General features: G+C 50.9%; 1 protein-coding gene across 1 annotated transcript in view; it reads left to right on the plus strand.

The window, feature by feature from the left end:
- GPA33 (glycoprotein A33) overlaps positions 1 to 19,043 on the plus strand; it is a 40,299-nt gene extending 21,256 nt beyond the window's left edge. Inside the window, exons 3-7 of the mRNA XM_040451649.1 lie at positions 2,122 to 2,338; positions 11,155 to 11,307; positions 16,268 to 16,387; positions 17,094 to 17,217; positions 17,658 to 19,043. Coding sequence (XP_040307583.1) covers positions 2,122 to 2,338; positions 11,155 to 11,307; positions 16,268 to 16,387; positions 17,094 to 17,217; positions 17,658 to 17,790 — 747 coding nt within the window. The 3' untranslated portion in view covers positions 17,791 to 19,043. The remainder of the gene's footprint in view (positions 1 to 2,121; positions 2,339 to 11,154; positions 11,308 to 16,267; positions 16,388 to 17,093; positions 17,218 to 17,657) is intronic.
- The last annotated feature ends 2,075 nt before the right edge of the window (positions 19,044 to 21,118 follow it).

Genomic DNA, 21,118 nt, shown 5'->3' on the forward strand with positions numbered 1-21,118 from the left:
TCAGACTCTGCACTGAGCACGGAGCCTGCTCGAGATTCTCTCCCTCTCTCTCTCTGCCCCTCCCCTCAAAATAAATAAACGTTAAAAAACCCATTCTCTCTCTAGGTGTTTCCTCTCTTGGAAGTGACATCACCACACACCCAAATATCCGGGCCAAAGACTCTCACCCTTGACGTCTGCCACTCCCCAACCCTATACATTTAATACGCCCCAAGTCCCATTGTCTGTCCCCTTCACGCTCCTCAAATTCACTCATTCTTCCCATCTGCATGGGCACAGCCTTACCTCAAGACGCATCACTTGTCATCTGAATTGCTAACTGCAGATTTCCTAACCGCCTTTCCTTCTCCTTCTAATTCATTTCCCACCCTGGGTTGAAATACGCAGGCTCTCCATGCTTTGGGGGTAAAATGCAAACTATTCAGGCCCATATACCCGGAGCCTGCAATCTGGTAACATAGAATCACCAGAGTTCAGGCTCTGAAGCCGGAACATCTGGTTCAAATCCCTGCCCTGCCATTCAGTTAACCATGTAAACTTGGGAGAAGTCCTTAACCTCTCGGTGCCTTGGTTTCCGCATGTGTGAAATGGGTGTAATCATAATACCTCCATCATGGGGGTATTGTGAGGATTAAGTGAGACAATACATACAAAGTGCTTAGAAGAGTACCCAGCATGCAACACGTGCTCAGTAGACAGCAGTCTGATCTTCATTGCTACCTGCCCGTGGCTCACCTCCCACCCACCCTTCACTACACACTCACCTCCTTTCCTATGAACCACTTGGGGTTGACCCAGAGCTTCCCACTCCGAGGACCTTCCCCGTTGTTCTCCGTTTGCCTAAAATGCCAGATACGTCTGTCTTCCTCCAACAGGCACCGCCCCAACTCCCCAGCCCTTTGCCTGGCCGGTTCTCCTTTGTCCTTCGGGGTCCAAGGCACTGTCTTCCGGGAACTCTTCCAGGAAGGCTTCCCTGATTTCCCAGTTTAGAAGCAATACCTCTCTTCTGAGATCCCATAGCTAATTATCGGGCGTTGTTAACATTGGGTCGCCTATCGCTCTTGTTCTTCTTTAAGGGCAGAAATCATGAGTGACCCGTTTTTGAATGCCAGGCACACCTAGTAGGTCCTCAGGAACAATTATGTCTAGCGCTCACAGCAAACCTAGCATGTCGGGCAAAGCCCTAACTGCTTTGCATATATTATCTACTGTCCTCCTCACAAAAATCGTATAAAATAGGCATTATTATTTTGATCTCCATTTCATAGAGGAGGAAGCAGGGAGGTCAGCATTTTGCTCAAGGTCATACAACTGGTAAGTGGAAGAACTGGAATTTGAATGGAGGCAGTCTGGCTAGAAAGTGGTGATCTGAGCCAGTGTCATGTTCGTTTTGGTAAACAACGAGTATATCAACGAATGAACACATTCCAAAGGCACGAGTCAAGTAAATAAAGTGGGCTTGGAAGCCGAGGGGGGCTGCCTAACACCACGTATGGCACATAATAGGTGCTCAATAAATATGGGTTGGCTGAATGAATGAGAACAGACAATGGACTGAAATTGAATGGGTAAGAGAGAGGCCAGAACTGCCACTTGTACGAAAGGCGACAGTGTGGGGGTCTGAGAAGGCCCCATTTATCCCCACGTGCTCCTGCGGTATGAACGGCCTACCTGCCCAGCTCTTCCAAAATTTTCGTTAAAAATACACACGCACAGGGGCGCCTGGGTGGCGCAGTCGGTTAAGCGTCCGACTTCAGCCAGGTCACGATCTCGCGGTCCGTGAGTTCGAGCCCCGCGTCGGGCTCTGGGCTGATGGCTCAGAGCCTGGAGCCTGTTTCCGATTCTGTGTCTCCCTCTCTCTCTGCCCCTCCCCCGTTCATGCTCTGTCTCTCTCTGTCCCAAAAATAAATAAACGTTGAAAAAAAAAATTTAAAAAAAAAAATACACATGCACAATAAAGGGATCCGCAAACGGGCACCACGTATTAGAGCTGTTGGTTCTGATGGGTTGGTGTGTCAGCACTTTGGGCTTGGGAACGATGGGTGAGGGTGGTCAGCACGGGCTGCAAGCTCCGTGCTGAGACTTGGGGTAAGACCGAGTGCCGTTTCTTCTTCCTCCCAGGAAATGGTGCTCATCTGGAAATTTTTGACCAAAACCCTCATCAGTGGTGAACTTTACAAGGACCGAGTCAATGTATCTGGCAACGCTGAGATCTCAGATGCCTCCATCACTATCGGTCAGCTGACCATGGAAGACAATGGCACCTACGAGTGCTCAGTGTCACTGATGGAGGACCTGGGAGGCACCCCAAAGTCACGTGTCCAGCTCTTAGTCCTCGGTGAGTGTCTCCATCTCTTTCCTGGGCCGGCAGGGCCGTGGTGCAGGGAGGGGTGCAGGGAGGAGGAGCTCCCTGGTGGTCAGGTAAAGCCAGATTCCCCCAGGGCAGGGGGCTGCTCCTCCCTTTTTATTCTGAGCTGTGTCCACCAAGGGCAGAGGAGAAGGCCTGTTTGGAGTGGCCCCGGAGTCAGCCTGGGAAATTCTGTCCCTGCTCTGTCCAGTGCTCTTCCCCATGCCCCAAGCTCTCTTCCTTTTCAAGGCGAACTTATTAGGGAGAAGCAAAGAGAAATCGCAGATCCTAGATAAGGGCTCTCACGGTGCCTTTCTGTGGTGCTGAGGGCCAGACATCTACTTTAGTATCTGCATTTTGTAGACGAGGCCCAGAGAAAGTAGGCACCTGACTCAGAGTCCAACTGTTACTGGGAACATTTTAGTCAATGCCTCTTCTATGTCCAATAGGAGGAATGGCCTCTACCCTGGGAGGTGAGCAGCACTTTATTTTTTATTATTATTTTTTTTAACATTTATTCATTTTTAAAAAAAAATCTTTTTAATGTTTATTTATTATTGAGAGACAGAGAGAGACAGAGCATGAGCAGGGGAGGGGCAGAGAGAGGAGGAGACACAGAATCCGAAGCGGGCTCCAGGCTCCGCGCTGTCAGCACAGAGCCCGACGCGGGGCTCGAACTCACAAACCGCGAGATCATGACCTGAGCCGAAGTCAGACGCTCAACCGACTGAGCCACCCAGACGCCCCTAACATTGATTTATTTTTGAGAGACAGAGAGAGACAGAGCATGAGTGGGGAAGGGGCAGAGAGAGAGAAGGAGGCACAGAATCTGAAGCAGCCTCCGGGCTCTGCGCTAACACTTTAAACCCAAACGATGGATCATTTTCCTTTGTAGTCTCCCTTTACGCTACTTGGTGGGATTTTCTTTTTAATTGAATAAAGTGGCTGCCTGGAAGCATTTGTTGATATAATGCCAAACAGTATAGCCCTGAATAAAGAATAATTAACTGTCTCTTCCTCCCGGTCTACCACCAGCACAGTAGCTAGTGGTGGTACTGATGTGTATTCTTCCATGCTTTTCTCCATGTGCTTTCAAAACACGCACATGCGCACATGTGTGTGCATGTACACACACACACACACACACACACACACACACACACACTTTTTCTTTCTTTCCTTTCCTTTGGGAAAAAAAAAGAGATCATATTATAAAGATCACCCTGCAACTTATCTTGGGTAATGTGACGTGCATATTTCTCCAGGTCAATATTGATAGAGCTACCTATTAGCATACGTTCGGTCACATGGATGTACTACGATTTGTTCCCCTGTTCCATACTGATGGATATTCTCAGGCTGTTCCCATTGTTTTTTGTATGCACAATACTGATATCAATAGATACATAGATATTCTTCCACTCCGTTGTTTTTATTTTTATTGGATAGATTCTTAAAAGTAGGATTTCCAGGGGCGCCTGGGTGGCGCAGTTGGTTAAGCATCTGACTTCAGCCAGGTCACGATCTCGCGCTCCGCGAGTTTGAGCCCCGCGTCAGGCTCTGGGCTGATGGCTCGGAGCCTGGAGCCTGTTTCCGATTCTGTGTCTCCCTCTCTCTCTGCCCCTCCCCCGTTCATGCTCTGTCTCTCTCTGTCCCCAAAATAAATAAAAACGTGGAAAAAAAAATTAAAAAAAAAAAAAGAAAAAAGTAGGATTTCTGGGTCAAAGACTATGCTCTCGTTAAATGGCAATCCGTCCCGGCAAAGTGTTTTCCCCAGAGCAACTTACATTGCTGGGAGCATTATCTGAGCATAACTGTGTCCCCATATCCTTACCAGCACCGAATGTTACCTATCTTTTAAATTTTCGTAAATATTGTTCATTCGTTAGGTGAAAAAAAAAATCAGTTGAGCCTAAATCAAAATCTTAATCCAACCACTAATAGGCCTCACTATCCCCCAATCGGGCCCAACACTCTAAAGCTTAGGGACCAGCGGCTGGGAGTGAGGGCTTGGGTCTGTCTCCTTCCCCTCCTTAGTCCAACTCCTTCCACCCCGTGAGGCCATGTGGCTCCTCTGAGGCCATGGCCAAGGGAGACAGGGATAAAGGAGAAAAGGCAAAGGCCTGCTAACCTGGCTGGACCAGGTATATCTCCGTCCTGGCTCTCATACAATTCCAGTCATAGCGGACCTCCCCACCACAGCCTTTTTAGGGGTGCCATGGTGGGTTCCTCCACCTGACACAGGTAGTGTGTGTGCCCCCCTCCTTTTCTCTACCCAGCCCCTGCTTGTGGCATTCACTCCTGCTCTCCGCGCACCCACTCTGGGCTCCCTGCAGCCCAGCAAGCAGAGTCCTTCCGTATGACACGAATCGGCCCCCGCCCTTACCCTGCCTTCGCAGCCTGCTCCAGCCAGCTTCTCTCGGCAACAGGCAGGCCCCACAGTCTTCAGATGGGTCCCCAGAAACGCAGGAGCGACTATAAAGTCCTTCCATCATCGGGTTGCAGGATCGGCACCCAGGAGCTTACAGGTTTCTGTCGCTCAGGGAGCTTCAGCCAGGGAATGAGAGATGCCCGCTCTAATGGCAGAGCACCCCAGTCTCCACGTGGGATTCTCTGGGTGCCTCCCTGACTTGAGATGGGGGACATGCCTCCTTCACTTCTAAAAGAAGGAGGTGGGGAGGGGCGCCTGGGTCACTCAGTCAGTTAAGCGTCTGACTCTTGATTTCCGCTCAGGTCATGATCTCATGGTCCGTGAGTTCGAGCCCCCTCCCGGGCTCTGTACTGACAGTGCGGAGCCTGCTTGGGATTCTCTCTCTCTCTCTCTCTCTCTCTCTCTCTCTCTATCACTGCCCACCCCCCCACTCGCTCTCTCTGTTGCTCTCTCAAAAGAAACAAAATAAAAACTCAAAACAAAAAAAAGGAGGGAAATGCTTCCGGATCTCTATTCCTGAGCACCTCCTCAAAGGAATCTCCTCCCTAACGAACCTCCAGGCTTCTCTTCCGTGGGTGGGAGGAGGGTGACGGATAACCCAAGGGTTTGCTCCTGGAGAGGCTGCTGGGACCTTTCTCATGCTTCTCCTTAATTCTGAGGACACTTGCCGTCCTGGAAATTGTGGTGGAAATTCTGAGACACAGAAGTCCCGATCTTTGTCTTGTTGACGATTTCTGTCATGCATTTGGGGCTTGTCATGAACGTCTCTCTCCACTGCCTTTGGGACTATAAAAATGAACTTAATATTCTTTCCTTATGTCTTTAAGTCTTATTTTTTACACTCAGACCTTTATTATATCTGGAATTTACTTGTGTAAATAGGATGCTGGGAGTGTAACTTTGTTTTCTTCCAAATGGACAGTCAATGACATCGGCATCATTTGCTGCAACAAAGAAACACTTATTATTTCACCGGACTTCCAGCTTTGTCACATATTAAGTTCTTACACAGAACTTTTTTACTCTTCATTTTGTTCATTTTCCTTTTGATTATTCCTCTGCTGATATGACATGGTTTTGATTACAGCATGTTTATGATCAGGATTGATATGTATATTTTAGTTGGAGCTATCAGGTTTTTAATATCTGGCACCGTGTAATATCTTTTCTTGCTAAACTTTTCCCAAACAATTTTGTCAGTTTTTACACATTTACTCTTCCACGTTAATTTTTAACATGTTGCTTAGTTTAAAATAAAAGTTGATTGGGGGCACCTGGGTGGCTCAGTCGGTTAAGCGGCTGACTTCAGCTCGGGTCATGATCTCACAGTTTGTGAGTTTCAGTCCTGTGTCAGGCTCTGTGCTGACAGCTCAGAGGCTGAAGCCTGCTTTGGATTCTGTGCCTCCCTCTCTCTCTGCCCACCCCCTGCTTATTCTCTCTCTCTCTCGAATAAATAAACATTAAAAAATGAATTAAAAAAATAAAAGTTTACTGGAAGTATGGTCAATTTACACCCTAATTTGCAAAGGAATGACATGTTAAAAATATTAAGTCCTCTCATCTAGGAAGATGTATATCAGATTCAATGACCTTCAATAACAAGGCATCTCTGTAGAATATTCCAGGCCTCCTGTGGACAAATGCGGAGCCTTTCTTTGTGTGCAGGAGGCAGGCAAGGAGCCCTTTCACAACCCTGCACCCATCCCCAAAGCCAAATTCTTTGTGTCCTCCTGCTCTGCAAACAGAGGGGATTTATCTTAAATAGAGAGAAAACTACCATCAACTTGCAATGACCTCTGTCTGTGTGAAAGTTGCCAGAAATTCATGGTGCTAACGGCTCCCATTTACTGAGGACCAGGTATGCACCAGGCATCTGAGAGCTTTACAGATACCAGGGCTTCTAATCTTTGCAATCTATCGGTGGAAGCGGACATTAACACTCATGCTTGATGAAGAGAACACTGAGGCTCGAGAGGCTGAATGACCTGTAGAAAATTCTCCAAGCTTCCATGGAAACAGGACAGCCCAAACGCAAAGCCCTTCACTGCTCCACGTCGCAAGCCTGCCACTCCCAGCCAGCAATGGCTACAGTTCAGGATGATTCCCGACTCCTTCTAGATTTATTTTCCTTTTCAAAGTACCGTCTCTGAGTGGATAGCAGAGGTAAGCTTGAGGATGATGTTTGATCTCACCCCAGGCAGTAACTTGTGCTTCGCCGGGGGCCAACAAAAGAAGGTTGGAGGGGGCAAAGCTGTGTCAGCCCTGGATGTGCCCCTCGCCCTCGTTTGCCCATAGAACACCCACATCTTGGACACGAGGCTCATTGATAAGCGAGAGTCTGTAACTGCTCTTCTCCGGGAAGGTCTTTGCTTAGGGTCTGGGAGACGGCCCCGTGAGTGCACGAGCCACGGTTTCTGCGTCTTCACTGGGAGCTCTAGAGGGTCTTAGACCCTTGGAAACATCCCCACCCCCTCTCATCTCAGGGACCAGGCTGTCAACATCACACTCTATCCTCTATAGCATTTTTACCGCTGTGTTTTAGTTGCTCCCAATCTAGGTGGGGTGTCCCGATGTGTTGGGCTAGCTAGCGCCGTTCGTTCGAGCAGGGGGCCTGCTGTCTGGCGGGCTCCTCGCGTAAGAGACTCAAGTACACAGAGCTCAAGGAGCTCTGCTCGCCCGCTGTCTCCCAGTGTAGCGACCTTGATCCAAACACATATAAGGGCGTCTGGTGATCCCTCCCCTCTTAAAAATACTAATAAGAAAAAAAAAAGACAGAGGGAGAGAAACTAAAAAAGAAATTCAGTGGTGTCCCTAGGTTTTATGCTTGTGCGCGTTTACTTCCAGCTCGGTCCCCGACTGACCGAATTTGTAGCCTAACACGTAGCACTTCCTGCTGCCCTAGCCCTGAGCGCCCTCGAAGCACCACCCCCCCGCAGTTCCAGCAAGTGGGTGCAGCGTCCCCCGTCCCTGGACGGAACATGCAGCCCATTCCAATTAAGGCTTTGAAGGCTTTGTAAACAATGTTGCAACAAACCGTTCTGTGCGCATAGCTCTTCGTTTTTTATCTGCATCAGCTCCCGGGAGAGAGAGAGAGCACCAAGCCAAGAAAACGCGCATTTTTCGCTGGTTTCTATTCTGCACTGCTTATTGCCTGGTAGCCCCCGGCTGAATCCCTCGCTTCCCCTGGTCCTCTTCTGGCTGATTCTGTCTCCTTCCGGCTTCCCTTAAGCAGCTCCCGTGTTCAGCGGCCAACGCGCGCTGGTTCGGGGCTGGGCACCCAGCCGTCACCTTAGTGTGAACGTCCGCCTCCTCCCTCCCCTCTCAGGGCCAGCTTCATTGTAAGACCGGGACTGGCTAGCTGGAAGGGCAAAAGATACAGTTTAATCTGGGAAGGTGGAACTCGGTGAAACCAACGTTTTGCTTTCAAACAGAGGAAGAGAGCGCGAAAGAAAGTGAGAAATCATTTTGTACCAAAGGTTAAGGAATCCCATAAAAATCTTAAAAAAAAAAAAAAAGTTTCCAAATGCCTTTGCCACTGGGTTATTTTTAGGCAGAAGGGCTTTAATTATACGGGGCCGCCCCCTCGGGCCGGGTGACCTCACCGTAAACACCGAGCAGAGAGCTTCCGGACGGAGGCGGAGCCCACGGAGCTGGTCACCGAGCGGGTGAAGCCACCTGGCCTGGGGGCGGGACAGCCCGTCTCCCCGGCCTCTGGCGCCCCCTGGCGTCCTCAGCGGGAGGTGCAGGCCGTGGAGCGACGCGGTGCCCTAGCGCCCCGGGCTGGCCCCCCAAAGCGCTCCAGCTCCCGAAATCCTTCCAGCTACAAACTGGGGGGAAGGACGAGCCCACCCAGAACCCGAGATCTCCCGGAGCCCCGCAGGCCTCACAGCCGCGCAGCGGGCGGAGGGACTATTTGAACTAGAGCTGACGGGAGGCCCTAGCTAGCTCGGATGGGGTGGGGGCTGGGGAGGGAACCCTTAGAGAAGGGTCTGGACACAGTGAGGGCGGGTGTGCCTAGGCTGGGTTGAGGCGGGAGGGCAGCTTGGGGGCTGAGGTTAGTGGCCCCGGGGTGACAAATACTGACACATTCCTCCGGAAGGCTGGCCTCCTAGGCGCTGGTTGGTCTCTTGTCATCTCTTCTGCCTCCGGAGTGAGTTAAGGATTTGCCTTGATAATTTCCCCTAGCAAAGCTAGCCTCCGGTTTGTTTAGATTGCTTTTCTATGCTCCTTTGCCTCGGACCCTTGTCTCCCCTCTTTTGTCTTGGATCCCAGAGAGAAACCTGGACACAGAGGGGCCTGGCTCCATTTATGCGCACTTCGTATGACGCTGCTTGTTGTGACACTTCTCAGGGGATACTGTATTTTCGGCCAGCTCTCTGTGAAATAAAGTTTTAGTCCCTTGGTAAATGCATACTGGGCAACAGGGTGATGCTTTTGATGAGTGGAGAGGGATGTTCCTGTACCTCTGGAGAGTGCAGAGGCAAAGCTTGGCTCCCCAGCCCTGACCTAGAGCCAGTCTCTTGGGAAGCAGTGTTCCCCCCCCCTTCCCCCCGGGGTACCTGCTTGCTGGGCCAGCAGAGAGGAGGGCTCCTTGTCAGGGCGGTGAAGGCAGCAGCCTCTTCCTTCCGGGGCTGCTTCATTCCTGGTGCCTGAACCAAGATGTAAGAAGCCTGTTCTTGAACTTCAGGCCTCTTAGGTTTAGGGGCTGCCCAACCGGGCTGGCATAGGGGAGCACCTGTAATGTGTTCCATGCTTGTCCCACACCTGGCTGTCCCTCCCTAAAGCAGCAGGAGATGTGGGTCACACCTACAACCCCCCTGACTGTTTCAGAGAAAAACTGGTTCTGGTTGGCAGGGAGAGGTGCATTCTGGGTAGCTTCCCCCAGCAACTCCTGGTGGGGCTACGCAAGACCGGAAGGCAGTCTCCACGTTCCGTGACCACTCAGTGCAGCACTATTTCCTGGGCAAGGGTCTAAAGAAAGAGGTGGAGGGGACAGGCCTGCCACACAGCAGTTCAGTAATAGCCCTCTGCACTGCGTGTCCTCCTCTTCCCTGCCCCAAGGACACTGCCTGAAACCTCACGCATACTTGATGCTTCTTCCTGCCTCAGAGCCTTTGCACATGCTGTTCCCTCTGTGTGGAGTGCCCTCACCTCCCTGACCACCACCATCTCCATTATTGGCCTTGTTTAGTCTCATTCTTCCTTCAGGTCCCAGCCCAGGGTGCGATGGGGTCAGAGTCCCTTCCCTACCCTAGCAGCCTTGCCTCCTGCCTGGTCATTGTCCAATTACTTGTCTCTCGTCCCCACCGGATTCCTTGAACACAGGAAGTCGCTCACTATGTCGTCCCAGTGCCCAGCGGTATCAGACATAATAGGTGCCCAATATGGTTTGTAGAATGAACCCCCCTACATGGTGGTAGTTAGTGCCGAGTGAAAAACACCGGCTTAAGGTCTTCAGGAATTATGGGAGATCAGGTTAGGATTGAGTTCAGGGGGGCTGCTGGTTTTTGGAGCCTCCTTTCTGTAGGCTTCCCTTTCCCTGTCTCTGCCTCTCTGTCCAGCCCCCCCCCCCTTCTGTCCCCATTTTCCACCCAGAATGCAACTCTGCTGCCCCCTGGAGTTTTTCCAATCACCCAGTTGCTCTGAGCAGTTGCGTTTTATCAGCAAAACATGGGACAAGGGTCATGCTTAACACAAAGGGAATATTCCTAAGAAGTTTGAATTGAAGGGCTCCAGAGAGAGGGGTTTTCCCCTAATCCAGGGGTGGGCAGATGTGGCCAAATCCAGCCTGGGCCGGTTCATACATGGCCTGCAAGCTAAGAATGGTTTTTGTGTGTATGAAGTTTTATTTAAAAAGTCGAAGCAGTGACAGAGCGCAATGTGGCTCACAAAGTCCAAAATATTACCTTTGACCCTTTACAGAAAAAGTCTATTGTCCCCTTGTCTTACACATGGGAACACTGAGGGATTGCAAGATTTCCCTAAAATGGCACAGATGAGCCAACATTAGGGGGAACTTGAATGGGCTGGTGGAGAGAGCACTGGAAGTGGAAGTCAGATGACCTGGGTTCTAGTCCCACCAGGCTCTTGCCTAGTCTTCTCTCTGGGCCTCAGTGTCACCCACCTTTATAACAGTAGTGACTCTAATCTTGCACTCAGGATGCTTCCTGTGGCACTGCCTCTCTGTGATGGTGACAGGCCACGGAGGAGACATTTCGGGCTGCACTGACCTTCCAGCAGTATTTGTCACCACCAGGCTATGAACTTCTCCACCTGAGAACAAACAAAGCAGTATGTGTGTATTTCTGGGGCAGGAGGTGGCTGTCCCCAAGTCCCGCCTGATTCATGCCTTCTCTTTGGTCCTTCGCCTACACAGTCCTACCCTCCAAACCAGAGTGCGGCATCGAGGGAGAGACCATCATTGGGAACAACATTCAGCTGACCTGCCAATCAAAGGAGGGCTCTCCTGCCCCTCAGTACAGCTGGAGGACCTACGACATCCTGAGCCAGGAGCGGCCAGGCCCACCAGGTAACAGGGAAGACAGCGGGGAAGACAGGTGCCCCCGCCCACCCCAAAATGCAGGTGATTGGCTGAGGCTGACCAATCAGGCCCCTCTGAAGGCCGTCCCTTTCCCCCACCCCGCAGTCAGCCTTCGATATCCTGCAGCATCTCTAAGTTAACTCACTGATAATACCCATCTTAGAGGTTGTTGTGGGAAATAAAAGTGACTCATGTAAAGCACTCAGTGGAAGCACATAGTAAATGTTCATTTGTTATCTTCGTTCCCCGCAACTCAATTCTCTTGAATGAGCGTGTCTGGATAACCACTCTGTGCAAAAGCACTGAGGAGAGGAGGGTTTTAATTTTGACTACGGTCATGCCCTGAAGGATACATTTGAGGCCCCCAGTCTAACTCTATGGCTCCACTCAAGGGTGGGAATTTCTCATACCCATTCCAGATCCAGGCTGGTTCATCTTAGGTTCCGCTGAACCTCAGCTTCCCAAACCTGGCCCCTGTTTATGGGCGTGCCCACCCACATGACCAGGTCCGCTGTAAGGGTCCCACATTCTCAGAAAAGGAGACGGTCGGTTCAGCTGTGGTTGCCTGGAGACCAGCTTTGTACTGGGAAGCTTGGTATTTGACCTTTGGTCAGGAAACAAACTGAAAAGAAAAAGTTCCCCGTCCCTGGGCTCAACATGCAGCCCGTTCCAAACAGGAATTTCAGTCCTGACCTCGACACTTTGTAGCTGTAAGTCACTTACAGCCCCTCTGACACTTATCCTCATCTGGAAAACCAGGATGATCGTTATGCCACCTTCCCTGAGGGCTGTAAGGAGGATAAGAGGAGATCCCATGTGTGATAGTTCTGAACATCCTTGGTAAACCCCAACCCAGTCAGCTGAGCGTCATGAACTGATGGAGTAGGGATTGGGGTATCAGTGAAGGAGGGAAGGGTAATTCTGGGGGCTAGAGCACTTTAGGGGGGGAGGTTCTTGAAAGGTTGAGGGGTGGGCACAGGCCCCGCAGCCAGGGAGGATCTTGAGGGTCCTGGATGAGAGGTGGCAGCCCGAGCTTGCGGAGAAGCCATAGGATCGGGGTTGGGGGGCGGGGGGACGAATGAAGAGCGGCCGGGAACGGGAAAGCTAAATCTTGCCAATTCGACATCAGTGCCCCTGGGAGACCAGGGTTCCTCGGTGGGGAAATCTCTCTCCAGCAGGAGCCCTGGGAAGTGGGAGGCTGACTTCCCATTGCGTCCCCCTTGTTGACCACAAGGTGCCGCCACTGCAGCGGAAACGTTAGCTTTAGCGGACTTTCAGAAAACTGTGCTAGGTCCTTTCCAAGAGGAAAAGGGGCTTGGGAGCCCCAAGTCAGGATAAGAACAGGTCTTGTGGCACTGGATATGCACTGGTTAATCCCAGAGCAGTTTCTAATGTCCACCGTTCCCTTTGAGGAACAAGGCCCGGAGCCCAAAGCTGGCCTCTGATAACCGGAAGGTCCTAGGAGACACTCTAAAGTCTTCTGTCCTGATCTGTCTGCAATGTGCTGTGTATACCTTATACGTAGACCGCATCTCTCACTCTGAGGAGTGGGATTCTGATAGGGGCTATAGACCCCCTAAGTATTCCCAGGGTCATAGAGCATTTCCCAAAGTGTGTTCCTTCTAGATGCGTCTTAAAAAAAAAAAAATTGGGTTAGTTTACAAAATAAGACCGTTAATACTATAACCCCCATTTTTTTTTATTTTTTAAATGTAATTTATTGTCAAATTGGCTTCCATACAATACCCAGTACTCATCCCAACAGGTGCCTTCCTCCATGCCCATCACCCACTTTCCCCTCTCCCCCACACCCCCATCCACCCTCAGTTTGTTCTCTGTATTTAAGAGTCTCTTATGGTTTGCCTCCCTCCCTCTCTGTGACTATTTATTCCCCTTCCTTTCCCCCATGGTCTTCTTTTAAGTTTCTCAAGATCCACATATGAGTGAAAACATATGATATGTGTCCTTCTCTGACTGACTTATTTCACTCAGCATAATACCCTCCACGTTGCTGCAAATGGCAGGATTTCATTCTTTCTCATTGCCAAGGAGCATTCCATTGTATATAGAAGCCATAACTTCTTTATCCATTTGTCAGTTGATGGACATTTAGGCTCTTTCTGTAAATTGGCTATTGTTGAGAGTGCTGCTATAAACATTGGGGTCCAAGTGCCCCTACACATCAGCACTCCCGTATCCCTTCTATAACGCCCATTTTATGGATACGCGGTGCTCATTAGCATATTAGAAGCTCTAAGAGTTGTGTTCTTCAAAAACGGATTTAACCCTCTCTTGATGATGTCTAAAATTGTTAGGTCATGGACCCCTTTCTTAGCACCGTATGTTAATGTCACATGTAAGCAATATTCCAGAAAACACTCAGAGGTATATGAGACTATATAGGAGAGAAGAGGTAGCATTTTATAGAGAGTGAGCATCCAGAAATACTGCTGTGGGTTTCAAGGGAAGAATCTAAAGAAAGTGCATGGGAAAGATTGGAAGAAAATAACCCAAATCACCAGCTGTTATTTCTAGCTGGTGAGATTATAGATGATTTTATTTTATTCTCTGCTCTTTATACCGGCTTTCCCTGCCCCTTCGGATGAGTTTAAACTCCCTTACTGTAAACCCAAATAGCATTTCTGCTTTGAACTCTAATCACCCTGTGGTCACCCTGGTTTCATATCTAGCATTTTCCTACCAGGAGGACACAGACCCTCCTCATCTTGTTTCGAGCTGATGCGAGCAGCCTCTGAAGATTTTCTGGACTGGACTGAATTGAAATAATAGCTTAATGTTATGTACAAAGTCTTATAACGAACATACGTTGTTTTTAGAATGTATATGTATTTTTGAAGACAACTGTCAGTTGCTCCAGGGAGTTCTAGACCTAAAACAGGACTTTTGTGATGCTTGGTCATTTCTTAATTTTGCTACCTTGGGCAAGTACCTTGGCTTCTCTGAGCCTCCAGTTACCTCTGTGACATTGGAGATGGAAATATTTGGTCCGCCGTCCAGACACGATTGTTAAAAAAAATCGTAGGAAATCGTCCTTGAGGAAGTCTACCGGGTAGCACATCCAGACCAGGAAAATCCACACCAAGCGACTATCTTGCCAGAGCGTGGAGGCGGGGCAGGGGCTGGTCTGGACACCAGGAGAATTGGCAAGAGATAAAGCTAGTGTGAATGCAGGACCAGATCTGTAACCCTGTGATTATATTAGGAAGCCTGGCCTTTGCTATTTTTCTTTTAAGTTTTAATTCCAATTCCAGTTAGTTAACATACAATGTTATATGAGTTTCAAGTATAAACTATAGTGATTCAACAATTCCGTACAACATCCAATGCGCATCGCCACAAGTACACTTCTTAATCCCCATCACCTCTTTAACCCACCCCACACCCTCTTCCTTTCTGTTGCCCATCAGTTTGTTCTCTATTAATAATAGCCTGTTTCTTGATTTCTCGCTCTCTCCTCTTCGCTCATTTGTTTTGTTTCTTTTTGTTAATGTTTCTTTATTTTTGATAGAGAGAGAGACATACAGAGTGTGAGTGAGGGGAGGGCAGAGACAGAGAGGAAGACACAGAATCCGAAGCAGGCTCCAGGCTCTGAGCTGTCAACCCAGAGCCCGATGCGGGGCTCGAGCTCACGGACCATGAGATCATGACCTGAGCTGAAGTCGGGCGCTTAACTGACTGAGCCACCCAGGCGCCCCTCATTCGTTTTGTTTCTTAAATTTCACGTATGTGGAAAACAGGATGGCGTTTCCTCAGAAAGTTAAAGTATTTACCCAAAGAATACAAAAACACGAATTCAAAGGGATACGCGCACCCCTACGTTTATAGCAGCATTGTTGACAATAGCCAAGATATTGAAGCAGCCCAAGTGTCCATTGATTGTTGAATGGATAAGAAGAAGTGATACATAAATAAATAAATAAATAAATATATATATATATAATGGATTATATATATATTGGATTATATATATATATATATATATGTATATAATTCGGCCATAAAATGAATGACATCTTGCCATTTGCAATGGATGGACCTACAGAGTGTAATGCTAAGTGAAATAAGTCAGAGAAAGCCAGGACCTGTTACTGGAGCTGGTAGGCCACCTCTGAGCAGTGCTGTGACTAGATCCTGCTTGCCATGTCAGATGTCTCCTCTGGATGAAACGGAACCACCTGGTGGCAGCAGAATCTTATGAGGTTGACTCTGCAGCAAATTAGACGGAGAGGTCTCTCACTCTCCACTCCAAACAGCAGTTATGACGAAGCGTCTTTGAGGACAGGAAGCACGTGTAAGCATAAAGCTCTCCCTTTCCAGGTGAAGAAACCCACAGGATCACAGATTCAGCAAGACGGTGTCTCCTGAGGACAACTGGACTGTTCTTGATTTCTTAGAGACTTCTCCCATGAGTCCAAGCTAAGGGATTCGGTTTCTGAAGATCATAAAAGTGGTTACAGCCACATTTTCTACTTACAAAGCATTTTCATGTCATGCCTAACGTATTTTATGTTTCCTGAGCACTTGCAATACACTAGGCATTCTGCTGTGGGCTTGTATCGATTAGTACCTCATTTTATGCTCACAATTACCATGTGCGCCGCGGATTATGACTATTTCCATTTGTAAATAAAGAAGCTAAGGTTCAGTGCACCTAAATTCCTGGGCCAAAGCCGCAAAATTAATCAGTGGCGGAACCAGGCTGCGAACCCAGGGGGTTTGAATTCTAAGCACTTCAGAATTGCGCTTCTGGCCTGCAGTTGTTCTAGAAGGCCCGGAGGTGGACATTTGGTCCACCTTACGGACGAGGCTCAGACAAGTTCAGTGGCAGTGCTTGTATCCACCTAGGAAGTCAAGCTTCCGAAATCCCAGCTGTTTCCACTAAACTGCGGTGACCGGTCTCCTCACCCTGACTGTCCTTCCTTCCCAGTCACAGGCCAGACACTGTCTCTGAAGAACATCTCCACAGACATGTCGGGTTATTACATCTGCACCTCCAGAAATGAGGTGGGGGAGAAGTCCTGTAACATCACTGTGGCTGTCAGACCTCGTAAGAGCAGTTTGGGCGTGGGGGGAGGGAGCAGGGTAAGGGGGGTGGACGAAGGCCAGGAGATCACTGGCTTGGGGTGGGAAGAGGCAGCTGAGGGAGACCCTGTGGAGGTGAGTTGGGGCAGCCTCTTTAGGGTCACCGGCTGGCAGGGTAGCTGGGGTGACCTCGGCCAGACGCTCCTGTCCCAGGCTCCCTTGTCTAGAGGCCAGTCCTGTTCCCTTGGTTTTTTGGAAGAGAGCCTCAGACTGACTTCTGGAGACCTGCTCAGTCCCGCCTGCCCTTAGGGCTGCTCGGTGGCTATGGGGAGGTGCCCAGAGTCAGCTGCCACAGAGTCTGGACCTTACCCGGTCACCCTGACCAGCTCAAGGACAAGCTAGAGAGGGCCTGGCATGGCTGACAACTGAGGACGTTTCAGGAGCCTGGGTAGCCCAGGGAGTGTTGGGACCCAAGTCGATTGGCCTGTGTATCTTTGTATACACCTCCATCCTGAAGAGTGTTTCCCAGCCCCACCTGGTCACCTTCCTGCAAGGCCATGCCTCATGGAGTGTTACTAGAAGCTGGCTGCGCTGGCCCCTCGGCTGGGAGGGGGACTGGGCCTTTCCAGAGGAATCCCCCAGCACGGTTCGTCATCGTCAGCTCTGCTCACGCCCCCAGAGCCTGGGCTTCCGGCCTGGGAGGTGCACCTGCCCTGCTCTGTGTCTTGCAGCCTCCATGAACGTGGCCTTGTATGCGGGCATTGCGGGGGGCCTGGCTGCAGCCGTCATTGTCATCGGCATTGTCGCCTACTGCTGCTGTTGCCGGGGGAAGGACGAGGCCAAGGACACAAGGCAGTGAGTGTCTGGGGACACCCGTTGGCGAGGGTCTGAGCAGTGTGGGGGGAAGCGTCACAGCTCCTCATGGCCTCTTCCAGTCATGCCAGCACTGGGCACAGCTGTCCCCAGGTGGCGTTGCAGGCCTGGTACCTGACTCCAAGGCCCCTGGTTCCCCAGGCTTCCTGTGGCCTGTGCAGGGACAAGCTTGGGGTTGAGCCCCTGCCACCGTCTGGCGCCTCCTTGTCTAGTGGAGCCCGCCTGTTCCCGTGACACCCTGAGCTCATGAGCGGAGCAAATCTGTGCCCCCCCCCCCGCCCGTCCTGCAGCCCAGTGTCCCTTTGCATCTGGAGGAGTAGGGACGGCAGGTCCCGTGGCTCTCTTCCCACGCAGGGCACTAGGCCCACCTCCCCGACGCCAGAACGAGGGCAAACCCTTCCCCTCTGTCCTCGTGCCCGCAGGAGTCGGGGGGCCTACCAGAAGCCCCCAGAGCAGCTGAGAGAGCTTCAGACGGGGAGGGAAGAGGAGGACGACTACAGGCAGGAAGACGAGAGGAGCTACGGGCGGGAGTCCCCGGGCCACGCTGACCGGTGACTGGAGCACACTGCAGGCTGCGGTCGGGGGAAGATTGTGGTTCATGCCTCTGCTCCTGCCTCCCGTCTCCTCACCCACTTTTCTGGCCCTCCGTCCCCGTCATGGACGGGATGCCTCTTCCCCACATCATCTGCTGGAGGACCTGGCTAGGGGGATCTCGCTCGTGACTGACCCTGCCAAGCGCCCTCGCCCAGGAAGTGACCTCTCCCTGCCGCCCGCCTAGCTCAGGGCCCTGGACCTCACCCTGGACCAGGCCACGGCCCCACCTTCCTCTGGAGCCGGGAGGGGGGGGGGCTCCCAAGGCACAGCATGGAGCCGGGCGCTCCCTCGATTGGCCTCAGGAGGGCAGTGGCTGCCAACAGGTGCACGCACTGGGGGGGGCGCCCTTGGAGCGCCTGCCTGTGTGCATATTTGTTGAATAAAAGAGAGAATGAGTCCAGGAAGGACTCCCTGTGATTTATCCGCCCTAAGTGAAAACTCCTGCTTCAGGACCCACTTTGGCCTCCGGCTCCCTTTCCAGTTCCTCCTCCCCGCTCCCCCGCCCCCCGCCCCACATTTCCCATGCACTCCAGAAACTGCAACCTCCAACCCACTGCATGCTTCCTCAGGGATTCCTGGCTTTCTCTCCCTGCCTGGGATGCCCATGCAGTTCCTCTCCCTCTCCGCCCGTCCCAGCAGGCCCATCTCAAATCCCAGGGACTCCGGATCGTCCCACACATGGGAACAATCTTGTCACCTTGTCCCACACTCATCATGGGCCACACGGCCGTTACCTGGGCATTAGTCTCTCCCTATGCTGACGTCTGAGCTACCCCAGCCGCATGACCCACCTGGCAGGTGCTCACCCCAGCTGAAGTCGGGTCCCTGCTTTGATAGGTTGAGTCTCCCCCTCCGTGGTCTCTGCGATATGTTTGTAGATTCACAACTCCCACCCAAACCCCCTTGCTAGTTTAGGGAAGGAAGTACGCACTGCTTTAAGTGAACGCATATGTGTGCACACGGGGCAGCTTGTCCGCAGTAGGTCCCACATTCTCACATCACGATCACTCCTCTCAAGGCCGGAATAACAGGCATGGCCACCCCTGCTTCCTGACACCTAACCCTGGCCCTGCCTGGCCCTGGCTCCGCTCTGCTGGTGGGTGGTCATCGTGCCACAACTCCTCTGCTGGCTGGGAGCTCACGAGACGTGTCCCGGCTTAGAGCTCGAGGACCCCTGGCTAGTCTCACCCAGATGCAGTTTCCTACTAAGTAAACATCCCTGTCTTTTCTGGGCGATCAGAAAACCAATTCTGTAAGTCTGTCATCTATTTGTGATTTAAAAAAAAATAATATATATATATATATAGTTGTTAAATTCATTGCTTCATTCAAAGTGCTATCAGTAATAATAAACTTGTTAGTGGAAATTCTTATTTCTTTTTTAACGTGGGGCTTGTTCCCACCAAGGTAAATCTTGTGTCTCATGGGTTTGTGTCTACTTACTGGATACATCATCTGCTTCCGAGGAGAGGGAGGCGACGTGATGCCTGAGACTAGAGGGTCAGATCCTGTGGGTCCCATTGCCCATGGCCATAGGAGGGTCAGGCTGTCTCTAGTGGTTGCTAGGGACAGGACAGAATCATACCTGGCAGCCGAGAGACACTCCAGGCAAAGCGTTGGACAGACCATGGCGGGCCTCGGCAGTCAGTTTCCGGGCTTCAGGGAAAATGGTGGAGATGGTTATACCCAAAATGGCGCCCTCCCGGGAGAGAGGAGAAAACAGTTCTCCTGCTCTAGCCGTCAGAGAGAACAGGTGGCTCTCCCTCCTCAAAGCAGCGTGATCCACAGTTGCTTCTCGCCTCTGACATTGTCTCTTCTGCTACATGTTCAAAGTTCTGTCTTCCGTGTCCCTTCCCATGGCGACCTGTGCTCCCTCCTGTCCCAGCATCTGTTGCCATATGGTCTGTTTCTACCTAGGCCTTACGATTTATGAGGACAGGAACCGAATCTCATTCATGGCCTGGCACACGTTGACACTTGGTCAGTGTTTGCAGAATAAATGATGTGTGGTATCAATGCGTCTTGCCCAAGGTCATCTCCTGGTCTTCTAGATACTTGGAGGCGTCTTCCAGTCCTTATGGTGCAAGGCTGTACCAGCAGCATGTTCTTGAGGTAGCTGTGGAAGGGCAGGTGTCCACCTCCTCTGATTTGGGCTGGCTTGTCTCTCTGCCTCTGGAAAGGCTCTGAAGGTTCATGTGCTTTAGCCCCAGGCTTGAGCAAGAAAATAGGGGAAATCAGGGCCCACTGCATTAATTCAATGGCCTTAAATCAGGACCTAATGCATTAATTCAATAACAAGCCTTTTGTGAGCACGTACTATGGACCAAGCATTCTGCTGGATGCAGGGTATATTAAGGTCACTAAGACACTCTTAGGAGGAGTGACAGACAGGAACACATGTACATGAGACGGAGAAGATGCCATAGGAACACACTGGGGACCCTCAGGGAGTTCAAGAAAGCTCCAAAGAGGAGGTGACGTTTGGGTTGCATCTTGAAGGAAGATGAGTGGTTTTGTAAGGGGGAGAGGGGTGGTGCTGACACGTCCACACTCCAGTGTGGGGCTCTATTACTTGAGTCTCAAATCACATTACCAGCTGGCAAGGCCACCGCCTCCCGCTGAATTTATTTCAATCCAGAAACTCAACGGCAATTAGATCGTTGCAGGTTCTCTTATGGTCAGACCCAGCTGATACAGTCTCCTCAGGCTGTCAGGCACTCCCTTCCCAATTTGTGGTTTCTGGCCGACAGTTCAAAGACTTGTGGTGCTTGAGAAGAGAGACAAAGGCCACCAGTGACCTGGTGTCTCAACAACACATGTGAGACAGTTTTTCATACAATCCTTATTTACGGCTAAGCACGTGGCAAGATGAAGCATGTGTATTATCACCTAAGGAAGGACTCTGGCTGCCCAGAGATGTCCCTTCAAAGTAGCATGAACCTCGGTAAATCGGCCACTCTTCGGGGTCTTGTTCTTTTTTTTTTTTTAATTTTTTTTCAACGTTTATTTATTTTGGGGACAGAGAGAGACAGAGCATGAACGGGGGAGGGGCAGAGAGAGAGGGAGACACAGAATCGGAAACAGGCTCCAGGCTCCGAGCCATCAGCCCAGAGCCTGACGCGGGGCTCGAACTCACGGACCGGGAGATCGTGACCTGGCTGAAGTCGGGCGCTTAACCGACTGCGCCACCCAGGCGCCCCGTCGGGGTCTTGTTCTTAAGTTGCTTTTGTGCACACCCACGTAGCACTGGCTTGCAAAGGCAGAGTGACATTAACCAACCTCACAGAGC

The sequence above is a fragment of the Herpailurus yagouaroundi genome, unplaced genomic scaffold, assembly GCF_014898765.1.
Source record: "Herpailurus yagouaroundi ecotype Mexico unplaced genomic scaffold, PumYag 205, whole genome shotgun sequence".
In the NCBI taxonomy this organism is placed as follows: Eukaryota; Metazoa; Chordata; class Mammalia; order Carnivora; family Felidae; genus Herpailurus; species Herpailurus yagouaroundi.